Genomic DNA, 25794 nt, shown 5'->3' on the forward strand with positions numbered 1-25794 from the left:
TGCTTCTCCCTCTCCCTCTGCCCCTCCCCTGTCCCTTCTCCACCCTGCCCTCTCTCAAATAAATAAATAAAATCTTAAAAAATAAAATAAAATAAAATAAAATAAAATAGCAACCCCTTTGGCACCTAGCTCCTCTCATCGGCTCCTCCAGATCCACTCCCTCCCACCTTCCCCCTGCGCTGTGCCCTCCAACGCTGGTCCTCTGGTTTCCAGCTTCCATTCAGCAGAGGACAGGCAGAACACTGGAAGTTTGGAGGGAGGAGCCTGAGGTCAGGGTATTAATTTCCCAGCTGGCTCCTTCCCTGCAAGGTTGCTGTGTGTGACTGGGCACCTCAATGACCTAAGGCCTCAGCTCTTGGCAGAAGGCGCCCACAGAGGCCTCTCTCCAGGTTCTGGTAACTATCCCCTACACCACCATTGGAGGTAATCCCTTTATTAAATTTTCCTTAAATTATCTAAAGTAGGGGTGCCTGGGTGGCTCAGTCGGTTAAGCCTCCAACTCTTGATCTTGGCTCAGGTCATCATCTCATGGGTGGTGAGATCGAGCCCCACGGTGGGCTCAACATGGAGTCTGCCTGAGATTCTTTCCCTCTACCTCTGCCCCTACCCCCAACGGACGTGTGTAGGTGTGCACGTGCACGCGCTCCCTCTCTCTAAAATAAATAAATAAATCTTTAAATTACACAAAGCACACTACCGTTTTCCTTTCGGGACCCCACTTCACCACCCAACGGTACATGTCTGTTGTTTGTGAGCTGTCTGTGCAACAACTGGACCGTAAGGTCAGAGAAGGTAATGATTGGGGCGCCTGGGTGGCTCAGTCATTAAGCGTCTGCCTTCGGCTCGGGTCATGATCCCAGGATCCTGGGATCAAGCCCCACATCAGGCTCCCTGCTCAGCGGGAAGCCTGCTTCTCCCTCTCCCACTCCCCCTGCTTGTGTTCCCTCTCTCGCTGTCTCTCTCTCTCAAATAATAAAATCTTTAAAATAAAAAAAAAGAGAGAGAGAGAAGGTAATGACTTTACTACACTCTGCTTTATCCCAACTGCCTGGCTCAGTTAATGTTTGTTGAATGAGTGAATGAGGAAAGAAAGGATCAATATAATCTGGAGAGGACATGCAGGCTGGAAGGACAGGCCAGATTTTAGGAGGTGGTGGCCAGGAAGATTACAAAAGAAGGCACGGGTGCAACAGTGACGAGAATGGCCTTCTCCCCTCAAGGCATAAAGACCCCCGTTGATGTCCTTCTTCACATTTCTCCACAATCTCTAATGCTTCTGGTTTTGTTTTCTCCCCATCCCCGTCCCCCCACCCCCCACCGAATTGAATTCCCTGGGGGCAGGGGCCATGTCTGTCTTGTTCACCAAGGTACCCTTAGGGCCTGGCGTAGTGCCTGGCCTACACAGAAGGCGCTAGATCCACAGTTGTTGAATAAATGAAAGAGATAGGAGTTATCCAAAAGAAACAATGAATTGGCAGAGGCCCTGGGAAGCCAGTTGGGCAGTTCGACTTGGGGTAAGGAGCCATAGGGAAGAACTGCGAGTCGTCCTGCAGGGAGGGAAAGCACGGGTAGGAAGGTGGGTCTGCAGGGGACACAGGCTGGGGGACAGCAGGGAGGTGCAGCATCAGACTGGCACGGGGGGACGATGTGGCAGAATTTGGTGACTGACCGGAAGAAGGAAGATTCCAGAGTGTTTAGCCCCCCGGGGGTCGGGGGGAAGGGCTGGGAGGGTGAGGCAATGCTGTAAAGCCTGCCACCAAGGCCCAAGGCAAGTACTCAAGGGCCAGCAGCTATTGGTCTGTCTCTAACTTCCTTCTGAAGTGGGAGAGCTGGGCATCCGACATGGAATCAAAGCCAATCAGACTGTGTTGCATTCAGAGTATAGCCAGACAGCTCAGTGGCGAGCGAGCTACAGACAGAAATGGATGCTGAGGACTCCCGGGGAGGTACCAGATGGAGGTGGAGGAGCAGATGAGCCATCTCCTTGTATAAGCAGAAGAGTGTTTGGGACCATCCACAGCTGGGTGGGTCAGGGGAAGAGCCAGCAAAGAAAAGGGAAGCCAAGAGGTAGGATAACAAGGAAAGGAGAGCCATGTCATAGAAGCCAAAGGAACAACTCTGAAGGAAGGGGCAGCCAACAAGGTCACACATCAGAGGCAAAAGCTGGGTTGGACTTACACTGAGGGCCCCAGCCTAGAGGAGCACCCAGCTGTTGGCCTCTGGGCCCAGCTGGCGGAGCCAAGGGTGCCAAGTCTGGTGGCTTCTGTGTTCAGGAGGGGTTTGCTGCCTGTCCCACCAAGGCATTCCTGGGCACACGCCCTCAACCTCATTTGTGGCAGATTGCCGGCTGTCCTCCAGATCCATTCTTTTGTTCTTTCCATGGTGACAGGGCTCCCAAATTTTACCTAGACACTCAGCTAAAGCCCACATTTCCTCACTTCCCTTGCAGTTTGGTGGGGCCATTGACTACAAGGGGGCAGCTTCTGGGGCTTGAGCTCTCCTGTACAGACGCCTCCTCTCTCCTCCTTCCCCCAGGCTGGAACGCGGAGCCAGTGGATAGGGTGGCAGCCACCTTCCATCACATGGATGCGAACAGCACCTGAGGTGATGGAGGAGCCATGAAATAGAAGGACACTTGACACCATCGGGCCACCAAGCCAGCCTGGAGCGCCTACTCACTCAGACTTTCATAGAAGGTGTACATTTCTGTCTTAAACCACTAGATTTTGGGGACTTTTGGGGGCTCTACAGCCCAACTCATATTGGAACACACCATTTAATCCAGTAGAGATACCACCTTAGGTCAGACTAAAAGTTGTTCCAGCCTGTCTCTGCCAGGGCCCCCACAGGGCAGGGAAAGGGGCCACAGGCGTTTCCCCTGACAAGATCCTCACTCTCCTTGTACCAGAAAACCCATAGCCTCCTTTATAATCTGCTACAGATCCATTATTCATAAACTGACCAAAATCCTTCACAAATATTTTTGTCCCTTCATCTACTTCATCGAGGAATGGACAGAGCTGTGACTGGCAGCCTTAGCCTGCCTCCCCATCCTGCCTCCCCATCCCCCTCTCTGTGTCACTGGTTCCATTTCTAGCTCCTTCTCCTCCCACCTGCAGGCCACGGCAGCATGGGTGTATAGTGGGAATCACTTTGCACACAGAAGCACTCAGTGCATTTGAGATACAAGCATGTACGGCCGTGAAGCAATAGCCAAAGGTAAAAAGCATGAGCTCGGCAGCAGGATGCTGGGTGCAGACTATAGTTCTGGGACTCGGCAGCGGCAGGGGCTGTGGGAAGCTACCAGCCTCCCTGCGCCTCCCCATCCTCAGTTGGAAATGGAAGCAGTAAGAAAATCTACTATGAGATCATTGTGAGGAGTAAATGAGTCAATACCTGTAAAACAGTGATGGGCAAGAGTTAAGTTCTCAGTATTAGTTTTTATATGTAATTTTTAAAGCAACAGGAAATAGTCTGGCAATAGAATAATATTGTCACTTATAAGCCATGGTTACAAACATTTCTCATTAAATCCTCCTCACAAGGTATCATAATTATCCCGTTTTATGGAAACTGGTTTGGTAGTTTAGTGATTTGCTCAAGATTTCACAGCTGGTCAATTGTGGGGCCATAAATACACATGTCAGCAAGCTTTGTTCTACTGAACCACATGGCCTCTTAGAGCAACTTCAGGATTCTAGAAAAACAAAGCTCAAGGACGTCAGTTCCTTTTACGCTTGTTTCCCCAGAAGGCCAGGCCATTTTCTTACTGGTTTCTCAGTTTTCACTGGTCACCATTTAACTGGCCCTTGGTCAGAAACAAAGGAAGGGGGCTTGCTGAGTGTCCTCGCCAGAGGCCAGACTGGGGGCTGCAGGCCCAGGAGGGGGGCCAAGGAAGGGGCATGCTCATCAGTAAATAGCAGAGGGACTGCTGTACACTTAGGAGATGTGAAAACCAAGTGCAGTGTGTGGATCTTATTCTGATCTTGATTCAAGCAAGGCAACTATTAAAAACAAACATTTTTGAGACAACTGGAAAAAAACTGAATATGAACTGGATACTAAAGCTATCATGAAATCTCTGTTCATTTGTTAAGTATATTGACATGGTGATTATGTTAAAAAAAAAAAAAAGTCTAGCAACCCACACAAATCTGCCCCCCAACACACAAAAAACTAAGTCTTGACAAAGGTACAAATGTAATTCAATGAAGGAAGATAAAAGGTGCTGGATCAATTGGACATTTACAGACAAAATAATGAACTAAATCTCACACCTTCTATAAAAATATACTCAAAATAGATCAAGGACTAAAATGTAAAACATAAATTTATAAAAATGTTACCAAAAAAAAAAAAGAAAAAGATTTTCAGGAGCTAGGGCTTGGTGAACAGTTTTAGACCCAACACTAAAAATACCCATAAAAGAAAACACTGATAAGTTGGTCTTCAAAATTAAAAGCTTTTTGGTCTGCAGAAGATCCTGTGGGGAGGACACAAGGACAAGCTGTGGAGTGGGAAAGTGTCTGCAAACTGCACACCTGACAAGAGTTCTTGTATCTAGAATAAAGAAATTTCAAAACAAAGAAGCAACCCAATGAGAAAATGGGCAAAAGACTCAACTGGATTCCACCAGATAGCAAATAAACACATCTAGCCATTAGAAAAATACAAATTAAGGTCACAATGAGGTATTATTACACCCCTGTCAGAATGGCTAAAGCAACATAAAATAGTAACACCAAATATTGGTGAAGATGTGAAGAAACTGGATCACTCATATACTGCTAATAGGAATGCAGAATGGTACAGCTACGGGGCACCTGGGTGGCTCAGTCGTTAAGTGTCTGCCTTCAGCTCAGGTCATGGTCCTGGGGTCCTGGGATCGAGCCCCGCATCAGGCTCCCTGCTCAGTGGGAAGCCTGCTTCTCCCTCTCCCGCTCCCCCCCCTGCTTGTGTTCCCTCTCTCGCTGTCTCTCTGTCAAATAAATAAAATCTTAAAAAAAAAAAAAAAAAAAAGAATGGTACAGCTACTCTGGGAGAGTTTCAGTTCCTTTTAACATTAAACATGCAGTTACCACAGGACCCAGTAATCACATTCTTGGATATTAATTGTAGAGAAGTGAAACTTATGTTTACATAAAAACCTATACACAAATGTGTATAGCCACTTTATTCATAATAGGCTGAAACTGGAAACAACCTCGATGTTCCTCAAAATGTGAATAGTTACACACACTGTGTGGTACATCCATACCATGAAGTATGACTCAGCAAAAAAAACCCAAAGGAACTACCAATACACACAACCCAGAGGGCTCTTACTCATGCTGAGTGAAAAAAGCCAAACTTGAAAGGTTATAACTTTATGATTCCATTTATATTAACAATCTTTTTTTTTTTCATGTAAATTCTATGCCTAACGTGGGGCTCGAACTCAAACCCCCTAATCAAGAGTTGCATGCTCTCGGGGCGCCTGGGTGGCTCAGTTGGTTAAGCAACTGCCTTCGGCTCAGGTCATGATCCTGGAGTCCCGGGATCGAGTCCCGCATCGGGCTCCCTGCTCGGCAGGGAGTCTGCTTCTCCCTCTGACCCTCCCCCCTCTCATGTGCTCTCTCTCTGTCTCTCTCTCTCAAGTAAATAAATAAAAAATCTTAAAAAAAAAAAAAGAGTTGCAGGCTCTACCAACTGAGCTAGCCAGGCACCCCCATTTATATTAATAATCTTTATTTTTTAAAGATTTTATTTGAGAGAGAGAGAGAGAGAGAGAGAGAGAAAACATGAGCGGGGGGGGGAGGGGCAGAGGGAGAAGGAGAAGCAGACTCCCCCGCTGAGCCGGAAGCCTGACAGAGGCTTGATCCCAGGACTCTGAGATCATGACCTGAGCCAAAGGCAGCCACTTAACTGACTGAGCCAGGCAGGCACCCCAACAATCTTTGAATACAATTATAAAGATGGAGAACAGAAGAACAGAAGAGCGGCCGCCAGGGATTAGGGATGGGGAGAGGTGGATGTGGTTATGGAGAGACTGCATGAGGGAGGTGGTGGTGGTGATGGAAATGTTCTGTATCTTGATTGTGGCGGTCGTTACATGAATCCATGTGTAACCAAACCGCACAGAACTGCTCACACACAGAGGACAAGGTGAAATCCGAATAGGCTCTGTGGGTTGTACTGAGGCCAGTCTCCTGGGTCTGATACTGCACCTGTTACACAAGATGCTATCGATGGGGGAAACTGGGCCAAGGGTACATGGGACATTTTTTTCTTTCTAACAGCCTGTGAATCTATAATTTCAAAATTAGAAAAAAAAAGGTCTATCAGAGAGAGATGTATGATGACCTATTTACAGATTAAATGACACAGGTCTTGCATTTACTTTAAAACCCTAGGAAGAGGGGCACGTGGGTGGCTTAGTTGGTTAAGTGTCCTCCGACTCTCCATTTCAGATCAGGTTGTGATCTCAGGGTCATGATCTCAGTGAGATTGAGGCCCCGCATCCGCTCCTCGCTCAGCGGGGAGTCTGCTGGTCCCTTTGCCTCCCCCTCTGCCCCTCCCCCCGCTCTTGCTCTCTCGCTCAAATAAATAAATAAAATCTTAAAAAAAAAAAAAACCTCCAGGAAGAAAAAATAAAGGAAAAAAAAGGTGGGAGACATCAATGAAACAGAATTGAAAAGATACTGCTTAGTGTTGAAGCTGGGTGAAGGATATACAGGGAAAGCATATATACTTTCCTCATTCTGTGTTTGAAAATTTCCAAAGTAGAAAGTTTTATATAGTACCCAGGGGTAATTAGTCCAACAGAAGGACTAAACCTTATCTGTCTACAGTCTTACTCCTTGCTGTACTTCTGAATACAAATTAAGTTCAAAGTATATCATTCTGTTTCATTTGCAAAGCTTTTATTATGACCTTTGATTAAGAGCTCATAAATCACGTCCTTAATCTGGCTCTGTTTACTACGTTTTCCCTCCAAGAAGTCTCCCAAAGTTATAAAAAATAGAAATTTATAAATATACATTGAGAATTATACACAGTTTTTACACATCAACAGTCGGGTCAGTGTTTCAAGCTGTCTAATCATCTCCCAGGGCCTCGCATCCAGAATTCGGGCCTCCAATCTCAACAGCAGAAGTAGCAACTCTTTCCCAAACCCGCCTCCTCTTCCCTCAGATTTGTGGCATGGGGCAGGTGCTGGTTTTGGACAGTAATGGCGAAAGAGGAAGTGCAGAAATGCTGACAGGGGTGGCTGCCCCGAGAGCGAACAGCAAGCCGGCAAGGTCTCAGCCCTGCACCTGCCAGAGCTCAAACCTGGGCCTGTAAACTCAACCGGCCAAGAATCGCCACGAGCCGAATCACAAACTCAGCAAAGGCCCGCTCTGACTGCTGTCCAGTCGAAGAGTTTCAGGCCACTGCAAACCTGAATGCTTATTTGGTCCGGAGTGGGGGAACCCAAATATCTCCCTGGCATGCCATCTTCAGTGACTGACAAGCAGCTCCTTTGCCTCCAGGCAATGGGATGGAGGGCCCTAGGGCAAGAGTGAGGCCGGAGGAACGTGGAACCTGCCTTCAAGTTCTTCAAGTTTTCAAATTCACCTAGAGCATGGAAGATTAAGAGATGACTCTGGAAGTAGAGCATCGGGAAAGTTCGATACGGACCTTAGGACACTAACCCAAGGAACAACTTGTTTATCCTGTGTTAACTTCCAGGTGTTGCTGGCATTTTTCTTCTTTGGACTTGGGTTTTTAAATCTCTTCCTTTGGAGACCAGCCAAAGGGTATCAGCTTGCCCAGTATCTTCCTTAACACTTGCTTTTTTTGTTTTGGTTTGTAGGGTACATCAAGGACGAAGTCCTCTCTCCCCAGAAAGAAAAGAGGTTGATCAGATTCAGACCTGCTTCTGGAAGAATACCCTGGCTTGGCCTGCAGGCTCCTCTCAGCCCACTTCTGCCATAAGGTGGGACCACAGCCTTCGGTCCACGCTAGCCTTCCAGCAGACCGGTCAGGTCCATCCCTCAAATTCTAACCCCCCGCCCAACCCTGCCATCAAATCCTTTTCCTGTTGTTTACAATCGGTGATTCCTCTACAAGTCACAAAATAATATATCCACTGATTAGGGCTCTTATCAGAGAAAACCTCTTTTCCCAGGATGGAGCAGGACTTAGTGGGTAGTTCCCAAGCACACATCCCACAGAGGGACAGCCAGTGATCAATCTCCCAGGAGAGAGGGCTACCCTTATGCATCACTCTAACTCCTGTGTGTGTGACTTATCTGCACATGCCTGGTCTTCCAGGATTCAAAGGAATCAAGTTCTGTGACAATAACTGAAGTCACTCAGGTGGATTCAGAAAGTCTGATCATTACCATCATGTCTTCCTCCACCCAAATATCCAGTGAAAACAGGTGGTCTTAATATTTGAGTTTGCTATTAAAATCATGCCCAGTCACACCGGCTGCCTTGGCTTGACCTTGAGGAGGCCACCCTCTCTTCTTCCCTCCAGTGGCTTTAACTGCCCCAGGAGAGTGGTGTCCGCGTCTCTGTACAAGGCAGGCTTCCTTCTCAGCTCACGAGAGCGACCTAGAAAGAAGAGGAATCCATGGAGCCTGCCTGGTGGGGGCCCCACCTGCTCTCCTTCTAAGGGGGACAGCTCTAGGGCTGTGAGGGCTGGTCCCCGGGCTACAGGATGCTCAACCTCTTTGCAGCAAGAGGAACATATGGGGGATGAGTGAGGAGAGGAAAAGGGAAAAGATTTCCTTTCCCTAGGTTCAGACCCACTGGGGAGCCTCTCTTTTCTGCCAGGGAGCAGAGAAGACCACCTCAGTTGGCCAGAGAAGCCTCTCTGCACCCCAGCCTCCAACTCACTTCTTCCTGCGAATCTTGGGTTTCTTCACAGGCCGCAGATAGGGGTTATCGATGACGTTCTCCTCCCCATTCCGGCTGCCCGACAAGGAGGGGTTCTGCTGCAGGACAGAGGTGTTCTCCTTCTCGGCTCCAGAATCATCCTTTGAGCAAAAGCCGAAATAAAGCAAAATACCAATGGCATAAGGAAAGAGATCATGCCCATAATAAGAACTACTATTAGCATCCCTTTCGTCAAGAAATTAGAAGCCCAGGGACCACTTTCTTTCTAGTGTACCTATCTCTGCCCTGGAGAAATGAGGCCCAGGCAGGGGCCGGCTAGCAAAGGAAGAGGAGACCAACAGCTTGGACACAGGGCAGCACAGAAAACAAAACTCTGAACCTCTCAAGAAGGCAAGGACATGAGTTAGAACAGAGGCCTGGCAGGGGCAGGGAGTCAGAGGCAAACATCTGGATGCTCAAGGAGGAAACCCGGCCTGTGTGGAGATAAAGAAAGAGAAGTGACCCGAGATGCTTTGCAGGACATCTGCAGGGCCAGAACAAATCATGTGCACAGGGCATCTCCTGGACCAAACTGAATGCAAAACAAATCACTTTCCTCCAGATTCTCAAATATCTGGTACCTGCAACAGGTACCAACGATCACATTGCAGCAGAGGCCAAACATTTCTTGAGCCCTGAGGGTTCCTGCCAAGGCAAAGACAGCACGCAGGCGCCAACACGGGAACGTCAACGATAATCCCCATCTGTGACCTGTGGGTCAGCTCTTTCACTGTTTGCTTTGAGGAAAGTGATTTGGGAGAAAAGTTTATAGGTTTACAATATATTCAACATGATTTCAATTAAAACATTTTTTTAATCATAATATATGTAGACATATTGAAAGTAGGTTGAAACATTATAAACCGGTTCTGGGAATATGGGTGATTGAGTCTCCTTTCCTTATTTATGCTCTCTTCTATTTTCCAAGTTCTTTAAAATGAGCACAAGCTGCAGGGGAATGGGGAGAAAAATCACACTGAGGACTTGACCTAGAAGCTCAGGCCTGAGGGACTAGAAGTGACCAGAAGAAGCCGGTTGGGCTGCGCCCCCTGGTGACGGGCCAAGGCTCCTGTCACTGAGATTCCGGTTCTGTAATTGAGACAAAAGAGGACCTGACCTCAACCAGGAGATTGTTGTCAAAAGACAGCAGGGCAGAGGACGCTGTGACTGGATGACATGAACAGCAGGTTCCCTCACAAGGCACAGCAGGCTGAGGACAGGGACTCCAGTCTTAGGCTCAGTGAGCCTGAAGAAACTGGCTTACTTCTAGGTTCCGATGCCCACCCCTCCCTGCCCCACCAATTCTGCTCTCCCCCAAAACCCAGTTCCATCCAGGGTCCCTGTGCTTTCCCTCTCCCACACCCGATCCAGTGGGACTACAAAGTGACCTAGAGCCGTTGTAGACCTTCTGGAGGGTCTCTTGAAAGGGAGTGCCTGCCCCCAGGACAACCTAGCTCATGCCAGACCCAAAGTGTGACCATAACCAGACCTGCCTGGGATATTTGGCGCCCAATCTTTCTGAAGTTAATAGCTTGGTTCAGTAACTCACCCCCTACTTCCCTGCTGTCCTTTCTCTACCGGAAACGCCCTGTCTTAAAGTGGCTGCAAGTTCACTTCAACCATGACTTAAGTGTTTCCTGAGATAATAAGGATGGGAGGGACAGTCAGGGGCACAGAAAAGCCAGCCCTGGGACCTCTGCTGGAGGGCACTAGGCTCCCTCCGTTCGGCTCACTTGTCTCACAAGGCCAGGATGTGGGTCCCGAGTCATGGGACAACAGCTTCTCTTCTCCCAAGTAGAGCTGGAAATGCCACTTTCTTGCCTCCTTCAGGGACAGGCAGCCTTGAGACAGGAAGGGATAGGAGTAGATAAAGGTAAAGTACCAAACTCACTGAGATTTACTTGAAAAAGGTGGGAGCAGAAGAGTCTGTCAGGAGCTCCCCGAGCCTGCGAAGGCCACAGTGTGTAAGCTCTGGTGAGCCCCCCACACCCCCGGGTGACTGCAGTGCCTCACAGTTTCCAACGCCATTTTTCTACCCCGACCACTGCTGCATGCGCCTCTCTGCCCTCACCTCTCTGCTGACTCCCAGGCTCGCACAGCCACCTGCTCGCTCAACATCTCTACCTGGCCTCGAGGAGGCACCTCAGACTTCTGTGCCAGAAACGGGGCTCCAGCCCTTCCCGAGGTGACTCCGTCCTTCCAGTTGTTCAAGCCCAAACTCCACAGTCATCCTTGCTTTTCTTTCTCAGACTCCCACATTCAAATCTGTTGGGATCATTTCTTGGCCTTACCCTTCAAAATACGGGTAGAATCTGACCACTTCCACTGTCTCTACTGCAGCTGCCCTGTTGGACCCCCAGTAGCTCTCATCAAGACTACTGCAGCAACTTCCTAACTGACCTCCCCCACAGTCTGAGATCCTTGAGGAAGTTCCGGTATGTCCCTCTTCCGTTCCACACCCTCCCATGACTCCCATCTCACCCAATTAAAAGCCAGTTCTGAAAGCTGACTGCAGGGTCCTACCTGACCTGACCTCAGCCTCCCTCCCACTGCCTCCCTCAGCCACAACCCTACTCACCTCTGTGTTGTTCCTTAGGGCCTCTGCACTGGCAGCTCCCTTTCCAGAACGCTCTTCCCCAGATATCCACATGGCTCACTTGCTCACTTCCTGCAAGTCTCTTGTCAAATGTCTCCTCAGTGATGTCTACCCTGATCACCCTATTTAAAACTGAAACTTCCATCTTTCACCCTGGATCTTCCCCCTCCTTGGTCCCCTTGCCCCAACAATAGCATCCGCATCTTTAATATACTGTAAATGATTCATTTATATATTACATTCATTGTGTTTCCCCCCTGGCCAACACAAAGGCTTCCAAAAGGCAGATGTTTCGTTTGGTCTGTTCACTGAGGTATCCCAAGCACCCAGAATGTATCTGGCACATACAGGTACTAAATAAATACTTGTTGAGCAAATGAATGGTACATTGTTCATAAAAGAGCAAGAGTTGAGACACAGGTATTGTCTGTGGAAGGCAGCTAGTTCAAATATACAAGGAAAAAAAAATCTCTCTTACACACTAATTTAAAATGAATAGTCCCTTTATGTTCAAGTACATGGAGAAACCGGAACCGGTTAAACAAAGTAACCACCTAGCAACAGTCCTTAAAAGCATTGCTGCCCTTGATAGATAAAAGAATAATTTAAAATACCAGTCATTTAATTCACTGTAACGACGTCTGTAAACCACAGATAGAAAACACACCCATCTACAGGGAGCTGGTTACGTTCCATGGTTATGTCCACACAGTGGGACATGATGAAAGCATAAGGAGGGCTGGAGAAGCTCCTAACACACACGTATGGAATGATCACCAAAATATACCAATAAAGGAAAAAAGGAAGGGAAAACCGTTTGCGATTTGCTACTTCTGTTTAAAACAAGGAGGAAACTGTGTCTCTGGGAGGATACACAAGAGACTGGTGACACTGACTGCTTGAGAGGCGGGGAAGTGGATGACAGGGAACAAAGATGGGGGAAAGGATGGTTGCCGTGCGTTTCTTTCTACATTGTGAATTCTGAAACATAGAATTGTATTTGCCATTCAAGAGAATAACATGAACAAGTCCAATCAACTGTATATCAATTGTTGCTAGGATCCTTTTCTTGAGGCCTTTGTATTTATTTCTTCACTTTTAATAGAGGAGCAGGTGGTGGTACAGCCTAAAATGGTGGGCGGCTGGGGGAAGGAGCCGCCAGCCAGGCACCCGATGTACGTTGCTGAGATAGCTTTTCCTATTCCTGCTTGTACTTGTGAGGAAACAGACTCAGATGTTAGGGAATGTGACCCAGGTCACATTATCTGGAAAGCAGCGCCGTCTCGACTGGAGGCTGGGCCAGCGTGACTCTGAGGGTCAGCTCTTGCTATTCTCTGCCATCTGGCTTGGCCTCTCGGTATCCTGGAGTCCTACGGCAGCTCCCGCGTTCCTGGCGTTCCACAACCTCACCTAAGTCACCGCCTGCGGTGACCCATCACACATCTGCAGGCCTGTTAGCTACTTGGTGCTTAGAAGATGCCTCCTGCTCATCAGGTGAACCTCATCTGAGTCCAAGACCCAATCACCCTATCCCAGACTAAATTAACTGAGTCCCAAACAGAAGTGTAGAATAACAAGTTCTTCTGCTTTAGGTAAAGCCATGGGCTTCCAGCCCTAATTCGGAAAGGAATAATCCCACATTAACGAGACGTGTGTTCAAGCAAGGAGGCCCGTCAGCAAATAACAGAAGACAGCACAGGCTGCGCTCCACCTGCATACTGGGGCTGCTGGCTGCCACCTGCCGCATGGAACCTTGGAGAACACATGGAATGCTTGGTCCAATGACCACCACCAAGGCAACCTTTGCTTCAAAGCCAGGGCCGGCTTTAAAGGATAGATGAATATGGTAAGCGGACCACAGGGTCCTTAAAGGCACTCAAGTTTCTAGCAGTTCTGTGGCTGTACGTGGCACTTTCTCGCAAAGATACAGGGACACGAGTGGGGTCTTATCCTCGCATGTGCTGATTACAACACCTCAATACCCAGACGAGAACATCCACGAACTCTGATGAGCACGTCTCACCCGCCTTGGTCTCTGCCCACGCACTCGATCTCCTCCCCTGGGAGTGAAATGCCCCTATCAAGGCCAACCCCTCCACCATGCCCTGGCCCCTAGATCCCTTACCTCTCACCTACCAAAGAACATCAATCCAAAATGTTTCTGTCTCTCCTGCATCCACTTTTCCTCTCTACCAGATCATCCCATCGGCATACTGACATCCTGTTATTTCTTCTATCTTAAAGAAACAAACAAAAATAAAAACGCCTCTCTTAACCCCTTAACGTTCCCCCTTTGGCCACCGCTCCATTTTTCTCCTTCCCTTTACAAATTCCTTGAAACAACTGTCTATATAAGTGCTGTCCAACGGAACTTTCTGCAATGACAACAGTGTTTGTTCGCATCTGCACTGCCCCGTATGGTAGCCACTAGCCATGAGTGGCTATTTGAAAAGCGGCCAGTGTGACTAAGAAACTGAATTTTAACATCTCAATTACATTAGTTTCGATTTATTTTTTAGATTTTTAAAGATTTTGTTTTTAAGTAATCTCTATACCCAATGTGGGGCTCAAACTCACAACACCAAGATCAAGAGTCACATATTGCACCGACTGAGCCCACCAGGCACCTCTAATTTCAGTTTAAATAGACACACGTGGCTACTGTAACGGACAGCACATGTCTATACTTACGGAGTCCAGTTCCTCTTCTTTTTATCCTTACCCATTCCCAAGGAGCTCACTCAGTCTCATGGTTTTAAACACAATCTACATGTTGATGACTCTCAGATTCGCATCTCTACCCCTAACAGCTCCTCGAACTCCCAACTCATACAACCATCTCTCCGCCTGACATCACCACCAGATGTCTAATAAGCATCTCGGGCCACCCTGTTTCACCGGAATTCCTGCCTCTCCCCCCAGCCACCTGGCCCACCCAGGGCTTCCCTATCTTGGCTGAAGGCAACTCCATCTTTCCTGTTGTTCAGGCGAAATGCCTTGCATTCCTCTTCGGCGCGCTCTTTCTCTCACAACTCATACCCACTCCATCGCTTGGCTCTTCTCTGAAAGTAATCTAAAATCTGACCAAATAATCTATCTGACCACATCTCATTGTCTTTGCTTCTACTACCACCCCTCAGTTTACTGCAGAGCCTCCTAAGTGGTCTCTCTTGCTTCTACCCTTATCTTCTGCAGTCCACTCTCAACACAGCAACCTGAACGACCTTGTTAATAAACCTACATCAGCCCCTGACCCTCCTCTGCTCAGCATTCCCAGTGGCTCCTCCCTTACTGAGAAAAAGCCCAGTGTTTAATACAACCTTTAAGATGTAACTGTCCAGGAGCTCCCCCTTCTTCATGCTACCTTGATGGCCTTGAGGTGCCTCAACACAACAGCTCCCACCTCAGGGCCTTTGCATCTCCTGTGTCCTCTGCAAGGAATGCTCTACTCCCAGCTATGTACAAGCCTTATTCCCTTCATGTCACCTTCTCAATCACCCTATCCAGTACCACATCCCCTCATACCCATACTACTTCCTATCTTCTAATTTATCATTTTTCTTAGCTATGTGAGGGCAGGAAATTTTGTCTCCTTAGTCTCCTACTAATTCTCCAGTACCCAGAACTGTGCCTGGCTCTGGCAGACACCCGTTCAATATTTGGTGAATGAATGAGTGATCCCCAGGACATGGACTTGTCTCTCATGCAAGAGCTCATGTCACACTTGGATCATCATGAGCCCATCACGCAAGTCCCTAACACAAAAACAGAGGCCCGGGGTAGGTCATGTCTACTTCTCAGGGTGACAGGCTGAGGGCAGCATGGATGAGTTTTGTGGGTACTATGAAGCAGAGAGAAGGCAGGACCCACCGTGCTGATATGAAGAGGGAGGTTCTCTGTGTCTGTCTGCTCATCCTGCTCCGAGGAATCTGTCTCTTCCATCTGTTGCATCTCCAGCTCCGATGGAAGAAGGGCGGTCAGATAGGGGATGGTAAAAGGCCTGGCAGCGATCACTGGGAAATTGGAAGAGAGGCACCATTCCGGTCAGTGTCCTTGCAGTGGGCCAAGAGCCTTCCAACAGATCCATGAGTGGCAACGAACAGCAGTCATGGCTGACACACTCTGAGCACTCATCACGGGCCACACAACGTCCCATATGCTATCTTTAATCCTTGCCTCCACCCTATTAAGTACAATTGCCAGCCCTGTTTTACAGAGGAGGACCCTGAGGCATGGAGCGACCTCGTCAAGCACACAGGAAGTGGCGGAGTGGCATCTCAATTCGGGCAATATGGCCTCAGCGCCCACTTTTACCAAGTATAACTAAACGCAGACAGAACTGGGGCTGAATCCTAGCGAAGTATCAGCTGAGTGATCCTAGACCCAAGGTCAGTTAAGCCCTCTCAGCTTCATTTCTTGAGCAGGGATACTGATCTCTTCAGCCTAAAGGACTCAAGTCCAAATACTGGACCTGAGAACTCTCTGCATGTAAGTATACACCCCCTAAGCTAGAGGGCACTTCAGGTAAGTGAGCATTCCAGTTCTTCCAAAAAGCATTGATGAAAAGAAGAAATTATTAATTAAAAAAAAAAAATTAAAAAACATCATCTATGTATATATTTCTATGGCAGAACGTGATTAGCAGGAGACACTCTGAGATTATTTTTGCTGTGGCGTCCCGTAGTCAGGAAGAGCTAGGGTGAATCCTATCTACCAGCTGTGTGGCTTTGGGGAAATGACTTCATTTCTTTTCTCTAAAAGCCTCGGCTTCCTGTAATGGTGGTGGGAGAGGTTCCTGACTCACAGGTTCGAGAGAAGATTCAGTGAGGTAACATAAGGGAAAGGATTAGCATCGGGTCTGGCAATTGAACTGTTAGCGGCTCTTATCCAGGGCCAGGCCCGCAGCGAGCATTCTACAGGGCCTTGCTGACTGCATCAATCACCCAAACCAATGTCTCGTTCACCTCTGAAAAAACCAAGGCCTATGGAGATGAGGGAACGTGGCCACAGAGTGAAATGGTAGTGCTGAGATGAGAAATTTAGTGACGTGGAGCCTGTGAAAGGAACGGTGAAGGGCAGAGACGGGGGTGAGGGAGTGGGAAGGGTGGGGGTGAGGGGGGTGTTCGGTAAGTGCCCCACCCCCTGCCTTCGGTGTCCCTCCTTCTCCCAGGGCTGCTACTTCTGCTGGGTGAGTCTCTCTGATGCCTACAGTCAGTCATCCTTTTTTTTTTTTTTTAAAGATTTTATTTATTTATTTGAGACAGAATGAGAGAGGGAGAGAGAGCACATGAGAGCAGGGAGAGTGAGAGGGAGAAGCAGGCTCGATGCAGGACTCGATCCAGGGACTCCAGGATCATGACCTGAGCCGAAGGCAGTCGCTTAATCAACTGAGCCACCCAGGCGCCCCACAGTCAGTCATCCTTGAGGTAGCTCGAACTCATCCTCAAACAGCCGATCGCAACAGAGGCCATAACATTTTACAGTCACTGGTTAGGCACAGGCCTTTAAGACCTGGGGACAGGAGTCAGAAATGTGAAGAACAAGCTGCCCCCAAGACAAAGACAGAGCTTTCATTTCTTCCTATCATGCTGAGAGAAAGGGAAGATGGAATGACTATTTCAAATAACAAGACAGGATGCCCAGAGGGGAGAGACTCTCACATGGAAACGTGCTGACGTCATCTTTGAAAAGACTCTGGGTCTCGCCTGTCTTGGCCATAAATCGGGTGAGTGCCCGCTCCACGTCTCGTCTCTGGGATGCAGCCTTCTCCCGCAGGACCTGGTAGTCCGACACGGGCTCACGGTACGTCTGCAAAGAGAAGAGCAAAGACACTAGAGGAATACCAATGGATCATTCTTGCTGTTGCGATCTCCTTCTACCCTTTCAATGGCCCACTGACATTATTTGGAGCCGAGATCCCCAAGGGCAGTGGTGAGAAAATGATGTAACTACCACTAATATTTACTTTTAAGCTTAAAAATCAATCATCACGGGCCACACAACGTCCCGGGCCTTCATGTAGCTTCTGTGACAGCTGGTACTAGGCCTAAGAGACGCACCCTGAAGGGAGAGTGGGACTCCCCCCCCAGGGAAGCCGTGACAGGGAGCACCCAGCCCTACCAGTGTAATGGGACATCCCAAAGTATGTGAGTGGCCACTTAGGTATCGGCTTGTTTTCCTAAACCAACCTTTACAAAGTGGATATGTTGTCCCAAAAGAGCCCCTCTAAGAAACACAGACCGAGGCAATCAATGTAAGCGCAAGTGAACAAGAAAATGGTGGGCTGACACTCCTCTGGCTCCTAATTATGAGCTCTTTGGCCATCACATCATCGAGTAAAGAACAACCGAGATCTCATCAGGATGAGAAGTTAGCAAAAACATTTGAAGCTGTTAACGGTAAAACTGACATTTTAACCATGACCAAAAAAGCAACTACTCTTCGTGATATGGAGATAAGATTTTTAAAATAGGTATTGGAACCACTTGGCAGTATCTACTAAAGCTGAACACATGTATCCCCGATGACCCAGCCATCCCACCCCTGGGTATATATTCAGCAGAATGCAAACATACGTGCACTAAAAGACATGTCATGGGTTGAACCATATGTATAAAATTACGAGTATCTGACAGTTGTTGGTTTACAAAAATTACTAGAATGTTCACAGCAGTGCCGTTTGTGTAAGCCAAGACCTGGATTAGCTCAAATGCCAAAAGATTATGTATATGTTGAATAAACTTCAACTACACCCAGCAACACGGAAGAATCTCAGAAACAAAATGTTGAGTGAAGGAAGCCACGTAGTTTACATAAAGCACAACAAACAAAAGAATTTATGGTGATAAAAATTAGATTACCTTTGGGGGCTAGTCACTAAAGGGGAATGGGCGCCTTTAGGAATGCTGCTTTATGGTGTTTTGGGTTTTTTTTAAAGAATTTATTTTTAAGTAATCTCTGCACCCAATGTGGGGCTTGAACTTACAACCCCGAGATCAAAAGTCACCTGCTCCACCGACTGAGCCGGCCAGGTGCCCCACGGTGTTGTTTTTCATTTTGTTTTTGTTTTGTTTTTTAGTTCTGGGTACTAGTTCAACAGGTGTGTACACGTAGTATACATTTATTATTTGTGCTTTTCTGTATGTTTGTGATATTTTATTAAAAGTTTACTAAAAAGAAAAAAGAGGTTTTGGAAACATTCCCACTGTTGTCAATGTTAATTCAAGTGTGTCACCTGTATGTATGCTTCCCCTAGCTACACTGAAACACAGAAACAGCATTTTCAGACATATTTAAGATCTTCCCCAAATAAAAAATGAGTGGATTGTGAACATACTTGTTAAAAACATTAAAATGCAAGATCTTACAATTATTTTTAAAGATAACCATTTGACGTTCAAGAAGCTGGAAATTTAATAGAAAATTTTTAACAAGATTCTTCAAATAATTGGTAGATGAGAAAGAAAAAAATTAGGTTTATGATTTTTTAACGGCAGCTGGTGATGTTGCACAGCTTTGCAATATGCCTTTTCAACTGTGAGAGCTGTTCAAGTACCAAAATAAACTGATCGTAGGATCAGACCTCCAACTTACTATCCCGCCGAGTATTAAACCATGATTTCAAAAAATAAAAAGCAGAGGCAATCCCCTGGCTGCCACTATAAGGGAGCAAACACGTTTCCTGAATCTGTAATAAGGGTGAGATTATCCGTTAACGTATATAACTTTGGCATAGTGTCACATTACATTCGTGTCAATAAGCAAACACTGGAATATGTGCTGAATATTTTTACTGACAAAGATACACTGTACAAGAGTGAGACACTGTTGTAGACTGAACTGTGTCCCCCCAAAAAGAGATATGCTATTGAAGTCCTAACACCAGTACCTTAGAATATGATCTTATTTGGAAATGAGGTCAATGCAAGATGTAATCAGTTAACATGAGGTCGAACTGGAGTACAGTGGTATGAATCCCCTAAGACTGTGCCCTTAGAAGAAAATGGCGGCATGAGGAAAGACAGAGAGTGCCACGTGAAGACAGCTGGAAGGACGCACCCACAAGCCAAGGAATGCCACAGACTGCCTACAAACCACTCAAAGCTAGGAAGAGGCAAGGAAGGATTCTCCTACAGGCTTCAGAGGGAGCCTACTGACACCTTGATTTTGAACGTCTAGCCTCTCACACTATAAGACAATGCATTCCTGTTGTGCTAGGGCCACCTAGTTTGTGGCACTTCGTTACAGCATGCAGCCCTACGACACTCATACAGAGACTACTGGTCAAGGACAATGGTCGCGTTACAATGGCGGGTGATTAGATTATTCCTGAGGTGTGGAGAAATGTCCTGGAGGACCTGCCCCAACAGCCTGCCTGATGGCCATATTTGCACCAGGACATGGGATGGAGGTGAGGACAAAGGAAGTGTGTGGAAGACCTCTGGGCCCACCACACCTTCCCAAGGGGAGGCGAAACTGCGAGCCTGGCAAACAAGAGCACATTCTCCTCTGCCAAATCGTGTGTCAGTGAGGAAAGACATTCTGAGTCTGAACCACCCTTTCACCAACAAACTTATGGACTCCAGTCTGACAGTCAGTAGGAACGGACTACTTTTGCATCAGCCCCAGTCCCCAGCATGGCCACGTCACTCACCGGAGTTTTGATGTAGGTGTGGGGGTCAGGGAACTCAGGAAAATGGCTGGGGATGTGCGGCGGGTGGGGTCGGTTCTGCCCTGCAGTGAGGGCCTTGGGGGTCACCGGCTGATTGGTCACTGGAGCTGCAAGGGAGTCACAACCGGTTACTCCGCCATCTCAGGCTGTGGGTCTCTACCCCATCCCTCATCTTCTCAAAGTAAATGTTGGACCTCAGTGTTCTCACTGCACAACAGGCACTTTGTATTTCTATCGGTAAAGGGTCTTTAATGGCTTGAGGACCTGGGAAGATCACCCCCGCAACGCCCGGCCCTGCTGGATGACCTGGGGTCAACAGTCCCACGTATAACAATCTGCCTGCAATGCCACTTAGGTAGGTGAGTGGGTGGCTGTGACAAGTTAACTACATAAGGGAGCATGCTGAGGAACTAAGGAAATGGGGTGGGCTAGTAACTCTCTTTCCACAGAACCCAGATGACAAAGACAAACCCTGAGCCAGGCAGGGTTAAGTCAGTGCGGGCTAAGGAAAACAAGAAAGGATTAAAAATGGCCCTTTCCACTGCTACTCTGAGAGAATTTCTTAAAAAGGTGCCAGCATGAAGAGCGGAGAGAAAAAAATCTAGTATATTCACCCCAAGGTCCTACAAGCCCAAACTAGTTACTCCCAAGTCAGTTTATGGCACTCAGTTTATCTAAGGGAGAAGTCATCAAACTTTTGATGTAAAGGGACAGAGGAAATATTTTAGGTTTTGCCAGCCATATAGTCTATCACAACTACTTAACTCTGCCATTATAGCATGAAAGCCACCACAGATAATAAGTAAACATGGCTGTTTCGGGGTGCCTGGGTGACTCAGTCGTTAAGCATCTGCCTTCGGCTCAGGTCATGATCCCAGGGTCCTGGGATCGAGTCCCACATCGGGCTCCTTGCTTGGCGGGAAGCCTGCTTCTCCCTCTCCCACTCCCCCTGCTTGTGTTCCTGCTCTCACTAGCTCTCTCTCTGTCAAATAAATAAATAAGATCTTTAAAAAACAAACAAACAAACATGGCTGTGTTCCAATAAAACTTTACTGACATAAATAGGCAGTAGGCCACGTTAGGCCTCTAGGCCATAGTTTACTTGACTGAAGAAAGACTGAGACCTTTCACATTTTTCAAATAGCTCTCTTCTGGGGCTAAAGCACAAGAACCATAGCAACACCTCAGAAATGGTTTACCCTTCTGGTGACTGAACTTCGCACCGTAATCCTATTAACCTAAATAAAGATCCTATTGCAGGTAGCCCCAAATAATGGAAGGGAGCCCACAATGGGAAGTAGCTACAAACCGATCCTTGCCCTATTCAATGAAGTCATTCCACAACCATTAATTGAGCACTTACTGAGTACCTTGGTTCAAAGTCACTTACGGGCAGTGATGACCATCCTCTGAGACCGTTTTGCATAAGCAGGGAGGGTGTCCACATTGAAACCTAAGAAACAGAAGAGCAAAACTCACTGCCCAGACCACTGGCTATTGAACCCGGAAGGGGGAGTAATACTGTGGAGAAAGAGTGGAGACCCCCCGCTTGAGTGCTCTGCTGCCACTCAAAAGCAGCTCCAGCAGAATCCCCCAACAGGAAAGTAGGAGGTCTCTTAAATAGGTTCAGAGGAACCCTCTCTCAAGCTAAAAGCAAACCAGGAAACTCATGAGGGAACTCAAGAACACTCGGTGGACGAAGCTAACTCCTGGGGACTCTTCTTTCTCTCCTAACTTCCAACTCAGCTGCAGTGGAGAACTGGAAAACTGGAGGGGTACTCACCCATCTCAACAAGCGTGACCACGATGTCTGACAGTGTGGGCTGCGTCCTGGCTGTGTGCTCACAGTAGGACTTGGCACTCCTCCCGATTTCTGAAATGTCTAGCAAAGGATCAAAGGCATAAAGTCTTAGTCTCAGGCCCCAAAAAGTTAAGTACAGAATTATCATTAAGAGCCAGCAATTCCACTCCTAGGTATATACCCAAGCGAACTGAAAACAGATACTTGAGCACCAATGTTCATTGCAGCATTATTCGCAATAGCTTAAAGGTGGAAACAACCCAGTGCGCATCCACGGATGAATGGATAAACAAAATGTGGTCCCCACATACAATGGAGCATTATCTGGTCTTCAAAAGGAATGAAATTCTGATACAGGCTACAACATGGACAAACCTTAAGATGTTATGCAAAGTGAAATAAGTCAGACATGGAAAGTCAAATATTTTAAGATTCCACTTATCTGAGGTATCTAGAAAACAGAAAATTCATAGAGACAAAAGGTGGATTTGAGGTTACCAGGAGCTTGTGGGAGGGAGGGATGGGGAGTTAATGTTATGAATACAGTGTTTCTGTTTATTTTTTATTTTTTGAAAGATTTTATTTATTCATTTGTCAGAGAGAGAGAGAGCACAAGTAGGGGGAGTGGGAGAGGGAGAAGCAGGCTTCCTGCTGAGCAGGGAGCCCGATGTGGGGCTCGATACCAGGACCCTGGGATCATGACCTGAGCCCAAGGCAGATGCTTAACGCTGAGCCACCCAGGCGTCCCACAGTGTTTCTGCTCAGACGATGGGAAAGTTCTGGAAATGGATAGTGTTGACAGTTGTTCGATATTGTGAATGTATTTAATACCACTGAATTGTTCATTTACAAATGGTTATGTTGGTAATTTTATGTTATGTATATCTTGCCACCAAAAAAAGAGGAGAAGGAACAAGTTTTGTTTCTTCTGTCTGAAGCTGAACTTCTATTTAAGAGTTACTGGGGGCCTGGCTGGCTCAGTCGGTGGAGCATGTGACTCTTGCTTGATCTTGGGGCTGTAAGTTCAAGCCCCACGTTGGGAGTAGAGATTACTTAAAAATAAAATCTTTTTTTTTTTTTTTTTAAAGATTTCATTTATTTATTTGACAGAGAGAGAGGGAACACAAGCAGGGGGAGTGGGAGAGGGAGAAGCAGGCATCCCTCTGAGCAGGGAGCCCGATGCGGGGCTCGATCCCAGGATCCTGAGATCATGACCCGAGCCGAAGGCAGATGCCCAACAACTAAGCCACCCAGGCGCCCCAGAGATTACTTAAAAGTAAAATCTTAAAAAAAAAAAAAAAATGTTATGCCAAAGTCCTTCAGGGAAAAGGGGGGGGCATGAAACTGGGCTCCATAAATGGGCTTCAGAGGTGGATGGGCAATTCCATGAAAACTCTGAAATTGTGCTGAATTTTACATACAGAAAAGCCTTCTTCTGGGGATAGGTCCACAGATTTCATCAGATACAAAAGGAGACCCAAAAGGTAAGGATCCCCTGCTCTAGAAGCCCTGATGGTTCGGGAGTTAAAAGCAAGTGGTTGCCACTACCCTGGGCAAGTCACTAGTACTGGCTTCCATACCCGAAAATGGTGGGCGGCATCTGTTTACTGTGGGGAAGATCTAATTAGAATCCTGGTAGAATGTCTTAGAAACAAGCCAGGTAGCAGTTAAAATATTTTTACCCATTTGGCTTTTTCTTTTTTCTTTTTTTTTTTTTCCTCAGCAGGTCCTAGGACTTCAAAGGATATGTATAAGAAATGTAGAAAAGAGTATTCAGAGACTTTGCTCTGAACCCAGTCTAAGACTGGAGTTCCTAGAAACTAAGGGACCATAGACAACAAACACAAAAACTCTGCCTGATGCTTAAAACTAATGCAAATCCTGAAACGTTGATATCCAGAGCTCTTGACAACATGGACGTGCTCAAGTCTCAGTGAGACCCCAGCTTAAGCCATCTATCCTTGGTATTCCTTGGAACGAAGTGGCGGACTTTTATACTATTTTCAAGCCTTTCAGTTTCAATATTCACAGCTTTCCAACACAACTATTTCAGCTCCATCCCCCCTCAGTGGCAACTATTTCTTCTGAGAGAAAAAAGGCCTTCTTGTCCAGTGGTATTAGAAAGAACTGCCTCAACCACGAGGACCTCTAAACTCTGAATTCCAAGATCTTTTCAATAACTGAATTCTTCTCTGATGGGAACTATTACTCCATTCTTTTAGGACAAAAGTTCTCCAAGTGTGGTCTGGGAATCCCCAGGCAGCCCTGAAATCCTTCCCAAAGTCCAGAGGCCAAAACTATGTTTATAATGAAGTGAAGACATTAACTTTTTTACTCTCATTGTCTCATGTAGCTTTCCAGAGGCCATGTAGCCTATGATGATATCATGGCTCTGACGGATAATGGAATGTGGGCTTATGTATGTTTACCTTTAAAATTTTTCTCAATTTTCTTTCCTAATGTGGCAAAAATCGCTCTATAGAAAGCCCATGTAGACAAAACTCCTCAGGACCCTCAATATTTAAGAGTCTACAGAGGTTCTAAGACCAAAACATTTGAGATCACTGCTTTGGGAAAACATCTGGTATTTAAAAGTTCCGAACATCAGCTGCAGAGAGTCACCTCACCTCAGACCACGTCCTTCCTGGGGCAGCCCACATCTAGTGCCTGATCGAGAACTGAGTACAAAGGCAGAGCCTTTTCAGCCTGATGTGGCGTACTCTGAAGGGCAACAAATTGCTCCAGAGCTCCCCACTGAGTTAGCCAACTCTTTCTTTGGCCTACTTTGCAGTTAACTTCTCCCTCTGCCTAAACCTTTTTCTCACTTTGATTTGTAGGTGTTGATCCCTCAAGAGACAACGTAAGTAACCCCATCTCTCATCCCATCCTACCTTCCACCCTCCGCTCCAATAAAACCCAAGCAGGGAAATACATTGCACAAGCAGAAAAGCCTATGTGAGACCATTCCAGGCTCCTACACCTCAACCTGTTTCAAGTTTTTTTCCATTCTATAAAATTTATTTGCCCTCCCTCTTTGTATCACATGCTATAGCATTTGATTACCCAATGTGTAGCATCCATTCATGGGAATTAATTGTGACGCTGCATCAAAACTATACCTTCTTTGAGCTCAGACAACAAACAGCCACAACAGCAACTACAAGTCATCAAGAGCTTACAATGTTCCTAACATCAAATGTTTTCCATATGCACCTCACTTATCCTCACAACTCCATGAGATACAAATTATTATCCTACTTCACGAATAAGGAAATTGAGGTTCAGGAGGTTTAGTGACTTGCTCAAGCTATGAAGTGGCAGAGCGATGACTTACACCCACATCCATCTGATTCTAAAGCCTGTAAGTCACTTTACTATGTTCTTCTTTTTCCTAAATCTTAACACTATCAGATTGCAGAACACAGAAAAGATGTCTGGTTGACTCGAAGAAGGCCTATTGTTTCCTGGTACTTACAGCTCTGCAGCATCTCTGTCAATGTTTCCACGGATGCTTTCTCAGCACTCTCAAACCCTGCCTCTGTCAACAAGGAGCTCACAACCACTTGAAGGGTTCGCCTCCGGGCCAGATGGTAGTTGTCAGCAGGGTTAGTGGATTGTTTACTTCCTGATCTCTGCGAATCAACAACCCATTAAAAAAAAAAAAAAAGATTTTCACCCATAGGACAAGGGTGCAATCAAATAGTTCCCATATCATCAATGGCAAGCAAAGGTTCTTTCGCTAAATATTTATCAGTGCTTAATAAAATATGGTAGCCCCTGCTGTTCAGACTTATAAATCCTGGCCAGCTGAGTAATAATCGA

At 46.8% G+C, this 25794-nt stretch overlaps 1 protein-coding gene across 3 annotated transcripts in view; it reads right to left on the reverse strand.

The window, feature by feature from the left end:
- TAF8 (TATA-box binding protein associated factor 8) overlaps window positions 1-25794 on the reverse strand; it is a 28020-nt gene that overhangs the window by 1571 nt on the left and 655 nt on the right. Inside the window, exons 2-9 of one of the 3 annotated variants that reach the window (XM_021691904.2) lie at window positions 25448-25604; window positions 21955-22053; window positions 21562-21624; window positions 20154-20278; window positions 17161-17308; window positions 15371-15513; window positions 8866-9005; window positions 6889-8580 (exon numbers count right to left, since the gene is read on the reverse strand). In XM_021691904.2, the coding sequence (XP_021547579.1) occupies window positions 8568-8580; window positions 8866-9005; window positions 15371-15513; window positions 17161-17308; window positions 20154-20278; window positions 21562-21624; window positions 21955-22053; window positions 25448-25604 (888 nt within the window). In that variant the 3' untranslated portion in view covers window positions 6889-8567. Of the gene's footprint in view, window positions 1-6888; window positions 8581-8861; window positions 9006-15370; window positions 15514-17160; window positions 17309-20153; window positions 20279-21561; window positions 21625-21954; window positions 22054-25447; window positions 25605-25794 lie in introns of those variants that run through there. The other 2 variants (XM_021691905.2, XM_021691906.2) reach the window with 2 other exon arrangements.

The sequence above is a fragment of the Neomonachus schauinslandi genome, chromosome 8, assembly GCF_002201575.2.
Source record: "Neomonachus schauinslandi chromosome 8, ASM220157v2, whole genome shotgun sequence".
Taxonomy (NCBI): domain Eukaryota; kingdom Metazoa; phylum Chordata; class Mammalia; order Carnivora; family Phocidae; genus Neomonachus; species Neomonachus schauinslandi.